The sequence below is a fragment of the Mixophyes fleayi genome, chromosome 11 (assembly GCF_038048845.1).
Source record: "Mixophyes fleayi isolate aMixFle1 chromosome 11, aMixFle1.hap1, whole genome shotgun sequence".
Classification (NCBI taxonomy): domain Eukaryota; kingdom Metazoa; phylum Chordata; class Amphibia; order Anura; family Limnodynastidae; genus Mixophyes; species Mixophyes fleayi.
Genome location: NC_134412.1, coordinates 23,841,263 through 23,858,955, shown reverse-complemented (window position 1 = coordinate 23,858,955; position 17,693 = coordinate 23,841,263). Strand labels below are relative to the sequence as shown.

General features: G+C 42.9%; 1 protein-coding gene across 3 annotated transcripts in view; it reads left to right on the top strand.

Annotated features, from left to right (window-relative positions):
* TRPM4 (transient receptor potential cation channel subfamily M member 4) overlaps positions 1-17,693 on the top strand; it is a 98,885-nt gene that overhangs the window by 18,474 nt on the left and 62,718 nt on the right. The window contains exons 1-2 of one of the 3 annotated variants that reach the window (XM_075190746.1): positions 555-698; positions 17,329-17,396. In XM_075190746.1, the coding sequence (XP_075046847.1) occupies positions 672-698; positions 17,329-17,396 (95 nt within the window). In that variant the 5' untranslated portion in view covers positions 555-671. Of the gene's footprint in view, positions 1-554; positions 699-14,191; positions 14,424-17,328; positions 17,397-17,693 lie in introns of those variants that run through there. The other 2 variants (XM_075190747.1, XM_075190745.1) reach the window with 2 other exon arrangements.

The following is a 17,693-nucleotide window of genomic DNA, read 5'->3' as shown; positions in this document are numbered from 1 at the left end:
GCTTCTGCGGATGCGCGGGCGCATGTGCAGCAGCTCTCTCACTGCGTTTTTTTGGTTTTGTTTTGGGTTTTTTGGGGGGGCGGGCCCCCTTAAAAATCCTGCGTGCGCCCCTGCTATTTATGAGTGCCAAGCACCACCTGGATAATATATATATATATATATATATATATATATAGATATAGATATATGCATATATATATATATATATATATATATATATATATATATGTGTATGCCCAGAATTTTAAATGTATGGATAATATACAATTCCATGACTTTACTGCAGTCCACATTTTAACGACCTTATTTATGTACATAAATACTTCTTACTTTATAGCAGACATAAAAGAGTGCAGGTAGAGTGTGTGCAGTGAGCGGTGGGTGCTTGTGACGTCACTGCCCCCACATCTTCCCCACAGATAAGCACGATCCTGACAGACAGGTTCTGTGCAGGTGTGTTGTGTATTACAGGAGAGAAGTAGGGTGGAGAAGTATTGTAGCTGTAGGTGTGGCGAGCAGTGTCAGTAACACCATCCTCATTACAGCTGGGGGACTTTAACTTCCTTAGCTCCCAGCAGTAACAGCAGCAGTAACAGCAGGGGAAACAAAACTGCCCAGGAGTCCTGCTCTGACAGCAGGCTGTGCTAGCCACACACGGGCAGCTGGGAGCCATGGCTAGCAACATCCCCAAAGATCAGGTATGTGTGATGACTGTATGAGCTGTGCAGTGGATGTGTGAGCTGCCTCTGGTATGTGTCTGTCTGTAGCTATGCAGGCTGGTCAGGCGTGGACTTGCTGCTGAGGAGCATTTTCTTGTTCATTCAAGGTGTTGGATTATGGTGGGAATAAAAATATGCAACTTTAGACGCAGATGTCACCTTCAGCCTCAGGCAATTTGTTGCTTGAACTGTTTTTGAACTCTTTAGTTTATTCGGAAAGAGGATGCTAACACTTGCACAGCTTAAACTACTAATGACCAGTAATTGGATCAATGAACTAGAAATAATTAAGTGTCATTATGAGATGTTTGACTTATCTAAAATATTGTATATGATTTATTTCTGGAAACATATTTTCCTTTGAATTGTTGTAGTGCTGTTATTTACATTATTCTGTCTAAATAAAGTCTCTGTTCCCAACCCATTTATACAAAACAGGGGCATTGTTTTATTTAGTTTGTTACCTTTGCAAATATGGCTGTATATCCCTTTATCATTAGTATATTTTATTTGTGACATTGTGAAACTGCACTGCCGGACAATGTGTGTAACACGTCGTGTGAAAAATAAATCATACTACTTAGCAGGGTAGCAGGGTCTCTGGATAGATAACAGAAGAAAATAAATAAAAAAATGGTTTATTTTTTAAATAAAGCATTTTTGCAATAGTCAATAACAAGAAATATATAATAATAATAATAATATTATTTTCTTTCCACTAAATGGTACTGAGTCTGGGCTTTTAGTTCCACCGTGCATGCACCAGCCGGCTAGATGGTAGAGATTGGCCCGGCCAAATGGTAAATTAACTCTTAGCATTCTGGGGTTTCGTCAGGAAGATTTTGATAAATTGTGGCGATAATAGATTTTGTTATCATCGTGATAAGCTGCAATAAAAACAAAATCATGGTTAAAACAATGGGCAGACTAGATAGGCCAAGCGGTTCTTATCTGCCGTCAAATTCTATGGTTTTCAGCACTTGCTCATAAATATGGGCAGCATGGTGGCTCAGTGGTTAGCACTTCTGCCTCACAGCACTGGGGTCATGAGTTCAATTCCCGACCATGGCCTTATCTGTGTGGAGTTTGTATGTTCTCCCCGTGTTTGCGTGGGTTTCCTCCGGGTGCTCCGGTTTCCTCCCACACTCCAAAAACATACTGGTAGGTTAATTGGCTGTTATTAAATTGACCCTACTCTGTGTGTGTTAGGGAATTTAGACTGTAAGCTCCAATGGGGCAGGGACTGATGTGAGTGAGTTCTCTGTACAGCGCTGCGGAATCAGTGGTGCTATATAAATAAAGGATGATGATGAAATAGAAGCTCACATTTGTTAATTACAGCTGTAATATTGTTCATGACGATTTAGCCGTTGACTGTTGCTTTCTGTGGATGATATTTAATTTTACTAAACAAGCAACATGGCGACCGGCAATGATATTATCAGTGGTTTATTCAGTTTAGCACGTATACGTTCCGTAGTGTTCCTCAAGGTGCTTCAGCGATATCAGTCATCCTCCGTGAAGGGATAGGCTGCTTTATCAATGCCTACTGGTTCAGGCCACAAAATGGCTGCTTCCACAGTGTGTAAACAACAATTAAACTTTAAAGTCTGAGAAATATACCAGATAATTTGGTTTTGATGGCCCTTGGGAATGTAGAATCTTAACTATTTCTGCAGTCAAACTTTTTGCTTACATAGCATGTCAGGACTGACTATGTTTTGTCTGTGCAACAGGATGCAAAAGAAATACAGACTCTAATTTCTTCTTTGTAGTGCTTTAATTGTAGATAATTTGTAGCGACTAACTACATAAATTGACCACTGGCTGTCTTATCCTTCTAATGTATTAAACTGAGATCGAACTTTGTTAGATTGTTTCTTATCACTTGTAATTGAACCTATTATTTACGTTAACTATCATTTTGATAAAAAAAATATATATATTGCATAACTTGAAACATATATTTATTTTACTAGACGATTATTGTTTTAATATTATTTAATTAGAAGATCTTGGTTTTCATCACAGTAGTATTATAATTCTCTTCCACTTTAGTATTTTGTTCAGTTTGCTTTTAATACCATAGGTGTAATTACAAGTGCATACTGAAAGGAACTATATATTGTATACCCCTTCACATTACTGTAACTCGTTTGCATGAAAGACGTGTAAATGACAGGAATAGTACCTTTTATCATGCAAATTAATACAAAGCACAACAAGAGAGCATTGAAGGGAAAACTGCCAAATAGTAAAGGAGCATTCACACGTACAAAAACTTATTTAATAAAAAGCCACAAATGAATACTTATAGAGGCGCAAATACTGAGCGCTATCCCTAACTCTATAAGGAACAGATCTGACGATACATACATACATTTCTACAGTTGCTCCTAATTGCAAATGCATGTTATAGCATGCATAGGAGACAGTCATCACTGCTGATCAGGACTCAGGGCTAGATTTATTAAACGGCGGGTTTGGAAAAGTGGAGATGTTGCCTATAGCAACCAATCAGATTCTAGCTGTCATTTATTTAGTGCATTCTACAAAATAACAGCTAGAATCTGATTGGTCGCTATAGGCAACATCTCCACTTTTTCAAACCAGCAGTTTAGTAAATATACCGCCTTAGACTAGCCCTGTAGCTGGAGCAAGAGATGCGGCAGAAGCACAAGTTATTTTCAGATGCCCAGAGCTGGAGTCGGACGTGGCTGCGGGCGCTTGAGCTTGTCACGCCTCTACTGTGAATTGACAATGGGCAAACGACCCCTTGCCACCCTGTCCCCTCCTTGAAATCGTAGGCTGTAGTAAGTGTCCTTTGGGTACAAAGACAGAGCAGACAGGGTTCGGTTCCTGGGCATGCACAGAGTGATTTTTGCATACAATATGCTCAAAATCGATTGATGTAAAGAAAAGTATGGTCTTATTAGCACGTTACTAAAAGCATGTAAACAGTTATGGGATGAGAACCCATTGGTGCCAATCAGGGTCGGATTAACGGAATGGAGGCCCCTGGGCTAAGGGGGCCCCCATTCCCCCGTGAGGCCCCCCCCCGTTAGCAGACTGGCCCCCCTGTTAGCCGACCGCCCCCCCCCAAGCACTTACCTTCTCCTGTCACTGCAGTCCTCCTTCCGCGGCGCGCTGTAAGCTGCTTACTGAGGAGATCTCGTGACACTCTCGCGAGATCTCCTCAGTAAGGAGATTACTGAGCGCCGGAGAAGGAGGAATGCAGTGACAGAGCACCCGCCCCTCTCCCGATCAATAATTCTGCTGAGCTCTGTCAAGGGCCCCCTGGATGCCCGAGGCCCCTGGGCTGTAGCCAGGTTAGACCTCGGGTTAATCCGGCCCTGGTGCCAATGATCTCATACCCACAACATGTTAATTACTTGACATGGGGTATACTGCCTCTTATGCTGACTGAGGTGGCACTGTCCTCTGCAAGCTGATTGGTGTGTCTCTTCCTGCATGCGGAGTATGGTTACTGGAGGTACTGAGGGTGAAGAGGCGGCAGGTTGTGGGCTTGTGGCCCGTGAGGCAAGGTGAGAACCGTATCACTGCTCTCTAGTTCTCATTACATAGGGGGGGGGGACCCAATGGGGCGGTACAGCTGTCAAACCGTAACGCAGGTGTTCTAAGGCGAGCTCAGGGAGGACAGAAACCTCCCTTGGAGCAGAAGGGCAGGACTGACTATGTTTTGTCTGTGCAACAGGATGCAAAACCACCACTTCCAAGTTGAGCTTGCAGTTGAGCTATGCTCTCATCTGGGCTGGATTCCTGCATGCATCACAGCTCCCCTCCCACTGGCGGTATATAGTCTGTTAAACTGCTATAAATTTATTTATGAATGCTGGCAGCAGGTTTGTGTATTTGTTTGTTGGGAGGCTTGTTACCTAGCAACAGCTGGTGGCTTGGACAGCAAAGCTCCCTACATATCGCTTCCGCAGGGAGAGAAGCGATAAGAATTTATCACTTCACTGCCGCACGTGCAAAATCGCCATGACGTGCCCACGGCCCTCAGTTAGATTTTTCTTTCACCACCCCTATGGAGGACGCTGTGATTGTCTTTATGACAGACTCTCTGCAGCAGCCCATCATGCAAGAAGCCAGCAGTAGGACCTCTAAAAGACAGGTCTCGCCTTCAGGCATCAGATCAAACTACAGTTTAGATTTAAAATTAAGAAAGAACCTGTCAGGAAGGTTTTACTTCCTCCTAACTCAGAGTCTGAGGTCAAATTTCAGAACCAGACCTCACAAAAAAGCAAAAATGCAAGGTCGCTGTTTCAACTGCTTTAATAAAACCTTGTTCGAGTGCATTTACTATTTTCTTTTGGCATTCCCTGTAGCCTGCAGTCTATCCTTGCCAGCAATCTTGTCCATAGCTGGCATACTTATATTGCCTGAAGCTGGCAGGATGAATGGACTTGCAGTCAGTACAAGGAGTCACTCCAACATGAGCCACACTGTTTTTATCAGTGATCCCCTCTCTATAGGGCTTTCTCCATGCAGATATATATATAATGTCCCAATATCCAAAGACTCTGTCATTCTCTTACATCCCATACTCCAGGGACCTTCCCAGTGACCATGCTGGAACTGATCACTCTTTCCACATTGCACAAAGTTATCAGACTGCTTCTGCTTTATCCGTCCCAGTATCCAGGGATCCTCCTCTTGCAATCTAATAGTCTTTAGAAGCCGCTCCCCCCCCCCCCCCTTTCTGCTAGCAGCTACCAGTAGTATGTAAAACATTTCCCTCATGCTGGGTCATCCACACTGGTCTCCATGGAGCTGCTTCTGTTGTTCACTTATCTTTAGGTGACTTATGCTAGTTGGAGACTCTACTTATAGGGGCCCCAACAGAACAGGGGAGGAACTACCATTGGTGCGGTGCATCAGGGCCCATGGAGATAATGGGGCCCACTGCACGGGAAACTAGTGAGCTGTGGGCCCTGGTTCCCTCCTCCCCGCTTCCCTGCACCGGGGCTCACAGCTCACTAGTTCCGCCTCTGGGCCCCGCCCCTCCATGCAATGCCAGGCATCACGCACTCGCCCCTTTCTGGTAGCTTCTCCTTGGGGACTCCTTCTCCTAAACATTACTTTTGTTAATAGTGGACATTTTCTTGGGTACCCCTGATATTGGGTGTCTCCCGCTGTCTCTGCCCCTCTCAGGGGATATCAATAGATGGGGTCTCTAGACCCCCCCCTTCCAAATAGGGTCATTATCTTATGGAGGCATCCTCCGCACTCCCCCCTTCTGAAGTTGTCTCTGGACTACCTCATATTGGGACCCCAGCATGTAACATGGTTTCTGACCCCCCCAAGCATTGGGAAACCAGAGACTTTATAGACTCGGGTCCTCCACATAAGCCTTGGTTATCCAGCGCTGGCACTTTCCCGCCAGATGCTATCCTCCGCCCACATCGCTGGCTCTATCTATAGCAAGGCCCATACCTTGTTTGCTATAGTGTCCCCACCGGTGACCTCGTCTGCCATAACCCGGGCCTGATCGCATTTTTCACCCAATTATCATGCCAATCATACGATAAATGACTGTTGGGTTCCAAATCGCATTAGTGTGTACGCTCCCACGAACATGTTTTATTTTACCAAAGCACATCGTATCGTTTGATTTGAGTTATAAGCTGAATAAAAATCACAATCAATGTTGGAACGATGTTGGTCAAATGTTGAAGTGTGTACGTACTCACGACCTGCAGTGTAGGCAGATATCTGTAGAGTGTGCAGAGTCACAATCTTTTCAGCAGATGGTTTTGACAGATGAGGAGCACAGATCTATAGGTAAATCGTGTAGGTGTGTACACATAAATCAGCATGCTCATCAGGACTTTCAATTGTTGGTAAATTGTTACAGATTTTCGGGAGAAATGTTCTGTAGTGTGTACCCAGCTTTATAACTGTGACCTCTCTCTTAGTTTAGAACTTTGAACAAACTTCCGAAACCTGCTCTAAGAACTGAAACTACATAATGACCCAGGTGATTACTGCTCACCTAAGTAACAGTACAAGTCTTGTCTTTGGCTCCAAGCCTTTAAAAATCTTTATTGCTGTGATAAGAACGTATTAGCAATATAACACAGGGTGTTTCTTTCTGATAAATAAAGTCCACCTAGATCAATAAAGAAACTAATAAATAAAAAATATTTATGTCTATTGATCGATACTTTACTGCTAGTTTAAAGGGCCAAACAGGCACTGATGACTGACAATGAGTTAATAAGGGTCTTGCTGCAAACTATCCACCTGTATCCACACTGTCTTTATCGCTGGATCTATAGCGTCTCTATTCATGGGGTAACACAGTAACTTTGCCTCTTTTATGTGAAATTTTATTCTGCTTCTTTCCTGTTCTACTGGTTTCTCTGTTGTAGTTTTCTTTTATTTGATCAAAACCATGGAGGAGGGGTGTGTACGTTACAGGGGCTTGTCCAGGGAACTAGTGTGTGGGTAGCAAATGACTGATGATGAGTGTATTTATTGAACGTATCCTGTAACGACTTCGGTAAAGCTAAGTACACACTGCAGAAAATTTCTCCTGATGCGCCATTGTTATCTATTTTACCAACAACTGAAATAAAAAAAAGTCCAGATCAGCATAACCATAACCATTGGCTGAAAAGATGGTGACTCTGCACACTCCATAGAGGTCTATAGACACTGCCGGTCATGAGTGCATAGACGCCATACTTTTTTTTTTTAAATCTGTACTCCGGGAGATCGGAGTACAGATCATGTGACCGAGGATAAGCGGGGGCGTGACAACGTCATTATGTCATAGCCCCGCCCCTACCATAAAATACAGAAATTCAAGGTATTAGCGGGGGGCGGAGCTTAATGACACGATTAAGCCCCGTCCCCTGCTATTTAATGCCGTGAATTTCTGCATTTTGCAGGGTCCGGGAGGTTTGCCAACTTGTCCGGGAGGACTCCCAGAAAGTCCGGGAGAGTAGGTAAGTATGATACACACTGCAGGATTGAAAGAACGTTGTTTCATCTTAAAACAAGATTGATTTTTTTTTTAGTCTGTTTATAAAATCAAATTAAACAATACAGTGTGCTTTGGAACGATAATCGTTCATCATTGGAGCGTACACACTAATGCAATATTAGCCCGAACAGTCGCAGTCGTTTATCGTGTGATAAGCCCGATAATCGATTTAAAACATAGTTGCCTACTTTGTGACTCTGTCCTCCACGGGTAGGAGGAGGTGTGGCGCCATCTTTGCGTCACCATAGCCATGCCCCCACTATAAAATGCCTAAATTCACGGCATTGAATTGCAGGGGCGGAGCTTAATGACACAATTAAGCCACACCCTAATATTCAATGACGTGAATTTCGGCATTTTTTAGAATCCGAGAGGGTTGCCTACTCTTCCGGTAGTCTGGGAGGTCTCCCCGAAATTCGGGAGCCACCCGAAAATTCTGGGGGAGTAGGCAAGTATGATTTTAAAACCTGTAGTCTGTACCCAGCCTTGCTAATGCAGCCCCACAATCACTGTAATGGTAATTATGTGGTCTGTGATACCGAGGGGAGTGGGACCTGTGCAGAACAATGGATAGGACCCCAAATGTACTGCTTGATCATTTAAAAAAAAATAATAATAATAATTTAATACAAATCACAAATTGACTTAAAGCTGACCTGTCACCAGGTCTTATGTTTTTGCTATACTACATAAATACCTTGTGCACAATGTAGAATGTAAAAAACAAGGCTCTCCCGGAACCCCATTCACCCAGCAGAGGCTGTTTTATTCAGTACATTGTACATTGTCGACTTCCTCCAGCTATAGAGCTATGACACACAGAGGAAGCCGGCCTAGGAGCCAGCATAATGCAGGGAGCTATCTTCCTGGCCGGCTTCCTCTCTACCTCACAGTTCTACTGCTGTGCTGACATAGAGGAAGTCTGCCTCCAGCTCTCTCTGTCCACTTATTACTAAACACAACGCTTTATCTCCTGTTTTACGTTAGGACGACTTAGTCATGTGTTTATGTTTCCGTTCATTGTCTGGTTCTGTGCTTCGTATAGATATCCAGAGAGCAACTGACCTGACAGACCAGAATACTGCATTATTTTAATATCAAAATTCATAGATTTAAAGCAAATAATAAAAATGGAGGAATACATTGTGTGCCTGAAATATTACAGTATTCTGACCCAGCTCAGATCAGTTTGATTTTACTAATTAATTGTGGATGCATATTAATGTATATGAGATGACATTCATTTTTATATGCAATACATGTGCTATCTATTGCTGGTTACATTGGTGCCAAGAATTGTTTTCTAGTCAATGCATCTCTGGCATACCGGTACTGTGTTTCTCTGCTCTTGTCGTGTGCCGTAGAGTAGTCCCGATGGGCGTGCCGTGTACCAGTCCTACAGAAATGTATTTGTGAAGTACAAGGGAAGAAAATAAATGTTTACATACAGTTTTGCAAAAACATACACCATCTCCTTCTTACCCTGTTGCCTGCTTATTCCCTCTCCCCTTTGAATTTCTCGCCATCTCTAAAATAAAAATATTTCTTTAAAAATGCAAAATTATATGTAGGACCCATACATGCCCGCAGACCTATACATGCCTCTCATAACTCCATACATGCCTCTCATAACCCCATACATGCCTCTCATAACCCCATACATGCCTCTCATAACCCCATGCAGCCTCTCATAAGCCCACATGACCTCAGACCAATGCAGCCTCTCATAAGCCCACATGCCCTCAGACCCATGCAGCCTCTCATAAGCCCACATGACCTCAGACCCATGCAGCCTCTCATAAGCCCACATGACCTCAGACCCATGCAGCCTCTCATAAGCCCACATGACCTCAGACCCATGCAGCCTCTCATAAGCCCACATGACCTCAGACCCATGCAGCCTCTCATAAGCCCACATGACCTCAGACCCATGCAGCCTCTCATAAGCCCACATGACCTCAGACCTATGCAGCCTCTCATAAGCCCACATGACCTCAGACCCATGCAGCCTCTCATAAGCCCACATGACCTCAGACCCATACATGCCTCTCATAAGCCCACATGCCCTCAGACCCATACATGCCTCTCATAAGCCCACATGCCCTCAGATCCATACATGCCTCTCATAAGCCCACATGCCCTCAGATCCATACATGCCTCTCATAAGCCCACATGCCCTCAGATCCATACATGCCTCTCATAAGCCCACATGCCCTCAGACCCATACATGCCTCTCATAAGCCCACATGCCCTCAGACCCATACATGCCTCTCATAAGCCCACATGCCCTCAGACCCATACATGCCTCTCATAAGCCCATATGCCCTCAGATCCATACATGCCTCTCATAAGCCCACATGCCCTCAGACCCCTACATGCCTCTCATATCCCCACATTCCTCATAAGCCCACATGACCTCTGACCCGTACATGACCCTCATAAGCCCGTACATGACCCTCATAAGCCCGTACATGACCCTCATAAGCCCGTACATGACCCTCATAAGCCCATACATGCCTTCAGACCAGGGGCAGGCTGGGCTAGATGACAGGGGGGCATTTGCCCCCCTGGGCCAATCCCATAGAGGGCTATCTTTGCCACCAGCATTTTTTTGTCCTTTTAAAATAGGCTGCTGAGTTGAGTCTTGCCCCCCGGGCTGAACTTTGCCAGCCCTCCCCTGCCTCAGACTCATACATGCCTCTCATAAGCTCACATGACCTCAGTCCCATACATGCTTCTCATAAGACCCATACATGCCCTCTGTCACTTTTCAAAGTAGAAATCAGAGCTAAGGAGCACAGAATATGGTTAAACACGCAATTGCTGGAAGATAAAACCGGATGGTGTAGGAATGAGGATTGCAGGTAAATGCTGAAAGCAAATACCAGGATAACAGCTCATGGGGGTAAACAGGTAATATGAAGATGTACCAGGGAACGGGTGAACCAGGGGCACAACAGGGACCAACAGCTACAACAACAATGACAAGCCCAGGAAATAGAGGGAGCCGGTTATAAGTAGGGAATACCCATGTGCAGGAGATGATTAGTGAGATAGTTTAGCTTCTAGTAATAACAAATGAATGATACAATAGCAGCACCTCTGGTGAACAGAGGTACTGCCAGATTATATATATATATATATATATATATATATATATATATATATATATATATATATATATATATATATATATATATATATATATATATATATTATACAATGAACACAATAATAAAATCCTGGAGGCAGGAGTTGCCAATACAAACTAGCAAGCTGCAGGCAGGTCGTGACACCCTCTGACCCATACATGCCTCTCATAACCCCACATGTGCTCAGACCCCTCATGACCTCCTCCACTACTTAATAATTAATGACTACTAACTAACTAATAGCTACTAGTTAGCCATTAATTACCATTGCACTATAAATTGCATTTAACTTGTCAGTCAGGATTCCGGTCGTTCCCACGTTGTGCTGATCTGTGATCTTCTGCTATTCCTGCAGTCACAGACTAAGGTTTCCTTTTGATCAATTCTTAATTCAGACACAGCTTCACTCGCGGATATATTAAGTTGCTAGTGGTGGACAGTGGGGCATACTTGCTTACTCTCCCAAAATGTACGGGAGAGTCGCAAATTTTGGGTAGGGTTCAAGATCTCCCAGTCAGTGGACCAGTGAAGTGGGGAGGACTGGCACTTGATGTAAATCACTGTGATTAGCATCAATATGGACCCACCCTCTCTATGCGATGACACAAATCGCTGTATTGCATGTACAAGTGGGATCTAAGGGCTTGTGGGAGCCCATGTTAAAATGCAAGGTGTGCAAATTAGTTTTTTATTTTGCACATAAGTTAAATACTGTTTTTCCCTAGATCAACTTTAAATTTCAGTGTACAAATAAGCTATCGAGTATTTGTGTGCTACATGGAAAAACAGCCAGTATTTAACTTATGTGCAAAATAAAAATTAATTTGCACTCCTTGCAAAAAAACGTGCATGGTTTTGTCCAGAAAACTTAAGCAAGAAACGTTTTCTTACTGAACTTCCTTAATGAATCAGGCCCAAACTTACTATTGAATTAATAGCATACTTACCAACTTTTTTTAAGTTGGTGTCCGGGAGACTCTCTGTAGCAAGTGGGCGTGCGGGGGCGGGGTGTCAAAATCGCGTCATTTTGGCCCCGCCCCCGCGACGTAATGACGCAAATCGTGTCATTTGACAGCGGGGGGTGGGGCTAAATGCCGCGATTCACCGGGAATCGCGGCGTTTGGGATCTAATTCTGCCCACTTCACTAGGAAGTGGGGCACTTCCTAGGGAAGTGGGCAGAATTCGGGAGATTGCCACACGAGTCCGGGAGACTCTCGCAAAATGCGGGAGTCTCCCGGACATTCCGGGAGAGTTGGCAAGTATGATTAATAGTCAGCCTTCTCATGTATATTGTTTCAGTACACAAATGGCCCCCTCCATTCTGGGCAGGGCCGGATTAAGGGAATGGAGGCCTCTGGGCTAAGGGGACTTCCATTCCCCCGTGAGGCTCCCCCCTGTGAACCCCCCCCCCCCACGTTCTTTTACGTGTAAATTGTAAGCCATTAAAATACTGAAATGAGCGGATTTAAAACTATTTTATCACACAATTAGTACTGTAATTGCTTACAATTTGTACAGCAAAAGAGCATGCCATGCAACAACGGAAGTATCACTCCCAATTGTCACTATATTCATTATTTGATATATCAACAAGGTACAATAGATTCCACTATTGCTAGAAGATACTTTTTATAGTCATCTGCTACATATTGCTGACCCACAAAACAGACTGCCTTGGGGTAAATTCCCACTGGTGTTTGAGGTGTTTTTAATAATAGAAACGCATTTAAAACGCATTTGATGTGTATTTTTTACTAGTATCTTAGGGATTGATTCATTAAGGAACTTAGGCAAGAATTTGAGTAAGTTTTCTTACTTAAGTTTTCTAGACAAAACCATGCTGCAATACAAGGGGTGTAAATTAGTTTATGATTTTGCACATTAAGTTAAATACTGGCAGTTTTTTGTCATGTAGCACACATACTTGATAGCTTATTTGTACACTGAAATTTAAAGTTGATCTAAGACATGGCCTACCCCAAATATAAATCTGCCATCACATTTTAAATTTGCCTCCCCCTCCAATGCAACATGGTTTTGACTTACTTTTGCTTACCTTTCCTTAATTAATAGAATCCCTTAGAGATCATTGTATAGTTGGAATTCAAATGCATTGGCGCACAGCAAAAGCATTAACAATGAAAAAAGTAGTGTCCCGAAAATCGTATTGCAACGTAAGTAGAAACGTAAATGGGTATGGACTAAGCCTTGACTACCCACTACAGATAATTTCTCCCGATGTGATATCTTTAACGATTTTACCAACAACTGAAAGTCTCGATCAGCAGCCGATTCCTGTGTACACACTATGCACGTTTTACAAGATTTACGTTCAGATCTGTGCTCTTCATCTGTCATGATCATCGGCTGAAAGGATTGTGACTCTGCACATGCCATAGAGATCTATGGACACCGGTTGTGAGTGCGTACACACTGCAGAATTGGAACGACATTGTGACATCATTAAACAACATTTTTAGTCTGGTTTAAATGCAATGTGCTTTGGAACGATAATCGTTCATCATTCGAGCGTACGCACTAATGCGATATCGGACGAACGGCCGTTATATCATGTGATTGGCTGATAAACCTGTATTGTGTACCCAGCCTTACTTAAAAATAAATGATTTGTTCAGATGTTTCCCAGTGTTAAAGGAAGATTTAATTAAACCTTCATAGGTACATAAACTATTCGTCTGGGTTGTCAAGCGGTCAATGTGTTGTCACCACGGGGATCTCTAAGTTGCTTTTGAAGGATGACGTTAATTATGTGAATATAGGAATCGGCCATTTCCCTCAGAGAATTAGTCGCATATCCCACAGTTGAGTTGCTAAGCCAAACAGAAAGCTAACAAACCAGTCTTACAGGCAGCTTCTAAGAACTACGCCATCTGCATAATAATCCTCTGTCGGATTCTCTTCCCTTGTTCTTCCAGTTTCCGCCAGTTACCTGCCAGCCAGGTGAAATCCCCACTTTCAGGTGGTTGTCTGATTCAATACGGGCACTGTAATTTACAGGCAGCGTACATTTATTAGAAACATCACAGACTTCACCTTATTACACCATATAGTTATGTCTAATAAAATCCAACTAGTTCACGTACTGTTTCCTCATAGCACAGTGTGAGGTTAAGGAGGCTCCTACTGTTCCCTAGAAACTGCAGCTTTTTCTCCCAACTAAGATTTGTAGAACCAACATTTTTTTTTTTTGTGTCCTATATAATGTAGATCATAGCTGCCAACTTTTCAGATCTCACCCTTCGGGAACACTTACCCACCAAGATATTTCTCTGTGAGTCATCACAATGCCAGATTCTTGTGCGTTCTGTCCAGCCTCTAGCATGTTTCTATGCTGAGTAAACAATGTGGTAATAACTAGGGGAGTGGTAGCTTAACGTGAGCCCGCGGTATATACACATCAAGACTCATTTTTTTTGCCTGCAAACACCTTTTGGGATCCACGTTTACAAAGAATACAGTTTTTCTGCTGAAAGATTGAGCCCTGTTTGTCCAAAGGGTGAGGCTGCTGAATGGAAATGGTATGACCTCTCACGTCTCTTTACTCTATTGTTTTAATATGAACTTAAAAAGTTGGCTCCGTAGTGGCCACAGGTGTATCTAACCTTTGACTTAGATTCTAGGGAGGCTGTCATATTCTGCATGCCTCTAAACCTATTTTTATATCATTCTTTTGCAGACCTCTGGGGTTTTTTTGTGCAATGTGATTGCTAAGAATTAATAATTAACATGTTGTTATAGAAAAATGATATCGACAGTGCTCCGTACAGCTGACATTTGTGACAAATGAACTTAATGCAGACTTAAAAGTGAATAACTAGCAATAGTAAAAAGGATACACTTTTCTGAATGGCTAAAATGTAAATATTTAGGGTCTGGACAAACTATGTTGTTAAGCAAGGGGTGCAAATGCAATTGTTTTGTTTTTTTGCAGGCAGGAAACTGACTTTGCAGGTAGCACAGAAGTACTAGACCGCTTCGTTTTAACACTGCGATTTATGTTTGAGTTAATACATGAGCCCCCTCAAAGCAAAACCTGTTTGCGCATTTCAACTATGCTAAATTGTAATCATAGTAATGCATTTTGAAGGAATGAAGCCCTCATTTCAAATGTGTGATCCAATATAGTCTAAAATAAAAATGAAATAAATCCTCTATTGCTTTGTATGGGCAGCACGGTGGCTCAGTGGTTAGCACCCCCAGAGCACTGGGGTTATGAGTTCAATTCCTGACCATGGCCTTATCTGTGTGGAGTTTGTATGTTCTCCCCATGTTTGCGTGGGTTTCCACCGGGTGCCCTGGTTTCCTCCCACGCTCCAAAAACATACTGGTAGGTTAATTGGCTGCTAACAAATTGACCCTAGTCTGTGTGTCCTTCTGTGTGTGTTTTAGGAAATTTAGACTGTAAGCCCCAATGGGGCAGGAACTGATGTGAGTGAGTTCTCTGTACAGCGCTGCAGAATTAGTGGCGCTATATAAATAGCTGATGATACAAACACAAAGAGCTCCCTGCCCTCTGTAGTAACAAAGTAATACATTCCTCACCTCTGTAGTAACATATCTAACCCACCTCTGTAGTAACACACCACCCCATAGCAACACAACACATTTTTTTCCCTACCGCTCCACTGGACACCCTCTCACCTCTGTAGTAACCCCCCCACCCTCCACCTCTCTAGTGAACCACCGTAACACGTTTACTCTCTATCGCTTTCCTGTAACAACCCCATGACCATTGTAATAACACATTTCTCCCCCTTCCCTGTAATACATTCCCTCGCTCACCTTTGTAGTAAGATATTTCTTCACCCACCCTTCCTTCCCGCCTTCATCTCTCTAGTAGCACATACCTCCCCTGTAGTTACACACTCCTTGCCCACCCCACCCCTGTAACACATTTCCCTTGCACGTTACTCACCTGTCCTGTGTGATGGCTCCCAGGCTGTAACCTAGGGGTTGCAGACAGTGCCCATGTGTGCCACGTGCAGCGGGCAGGCTGTGCTTGTACATCAGGCGTTTATACTTATTGTAGACTATGACTGGGAATAAAATATATTACATGCGTGTGGATTTTATATGTATGTTTTGCCAATGGTTAAAATATGGTATTAGAGAGAAGGAAAGGCGGGGCTCACATAAATATTTCTGCTGCTGTGACAGATCACATTCTCTTCTACTATAGCTTTTAATTTTGGAATCCTCCCTACGAAATCCTGCACTTGCCTCTAATATCTGATTCTTTCTTCCCAAATCTGAAAACAAACCTTTTAGAAAATTTGTAAAACTCTCAGTGGCACTGGGAAGGGAGTCTAATGTGTGCCTTAGTGATGTCCTTTGTTCTTAGTGATTATTGAGGTTCCCACTGTGTGTAGGCAATGGGTAAGTGGGATATTATGCTGAAACATTACTAATGTTGACAACACTTATGCTGAACTTTTGGTTAAACATACAGTGAAAAATAAGCCATACTTGAATGAATGAATTTAATAAAATACATTATATGGACAGTTTGTTCATTCGCTCTGAGTCACAAAAGCTAACAAAATTTCTTATGACGGGGCAGCACGGTGGCTAAGTGGTTAGCACTTCTGCCTCACTGCACTGGGGTCATGAGTTCAATTCCCGACTATGGCCTTATCTGTGTGGAGTTTGTATGTTCTAACCATGTTTGCGTGGATTTCCTCCGGGTGCTCCTGTTTCCTACCACGCTCCAATGGGGCAGGGACTGATGTGAGTGAGTTCTCTGTACAGCGTTGCGGAATTAGTGGCGCTATATAAGTAAATGGCGATGATGATGGTGATATGCCCTTTAAAATGTTATTTACAATGACAGATACCAATACCATTCAGAAACTTTGCACAAGAGTCATGTAATTTTATAATCTAATCTAAACTAAATATAATCTAATCTAAATATAATGGGCAGCACAGTGGCGTAGTGGTTAGCACGTCTGCCTTACAGCACTGGGGTCATGAGTTCAATTCCCGACCATGGCCTTATCTGTGTGGAGTTTGTATGTTCTCCCCGTGTTTGCATGGGTTTCCTCAGGGTGCTCCGGTTTCCTCCCACACTCCAAAAATATACTGGTAGGTTAATTGGCTGCAATCAAAAATTTACCCTAGTCTCTCCCTGTCTGTCTGTGTGTGAGTGTGTGTCTATAGTAGGAAATTTAGACTGTAAGCTCCAATGGGGTGAATGAGTTCTCTGTACAGCGCTGCGGAATTAGTGGCGCTATATAAATAAATGATGATGATCTAATCTGCTGCCTGTGAGCCCATATACAGGATCTCCAACACTGACGCGGACTGACTTGTGTTGCCCTTTTTTTTTTTTTTATTAAACTGCATTTAACCTTTTATATTGTACATCAATAGTAAATTATACAATTGGTTCTGCAACAACGTATTTGCTCTCTTTCTCTACAGAGCTGGGTTCCCAAATTATTTAAGAAGAAAACATGTACCACATACCTAGAAGACAACAGACCCGGAAGGTGTGTTGCTTTTTATATATTCATTTTTACTTGGTTTTGTCTTTCGTAGATGCTGCTACAAGAGCATTTGTCCCCCACAGTGAATTTAGAGGTGAACTATATCAATTAAAGAAATCTGTGTTAACCATCATTCTCAGCTGTTGTAATTGGTTCTGAGGTTTGCAATGTTTATGAATATTCAAAAGTGCTTAAGTGAAGGCACACCGGAGACAGCAGACACTTAACCATTGGCGGTGTTCTTTCCCTACATGTACATTGGCATAGTCACCAAATTAAGATTAACAGGAGCAGATGTTT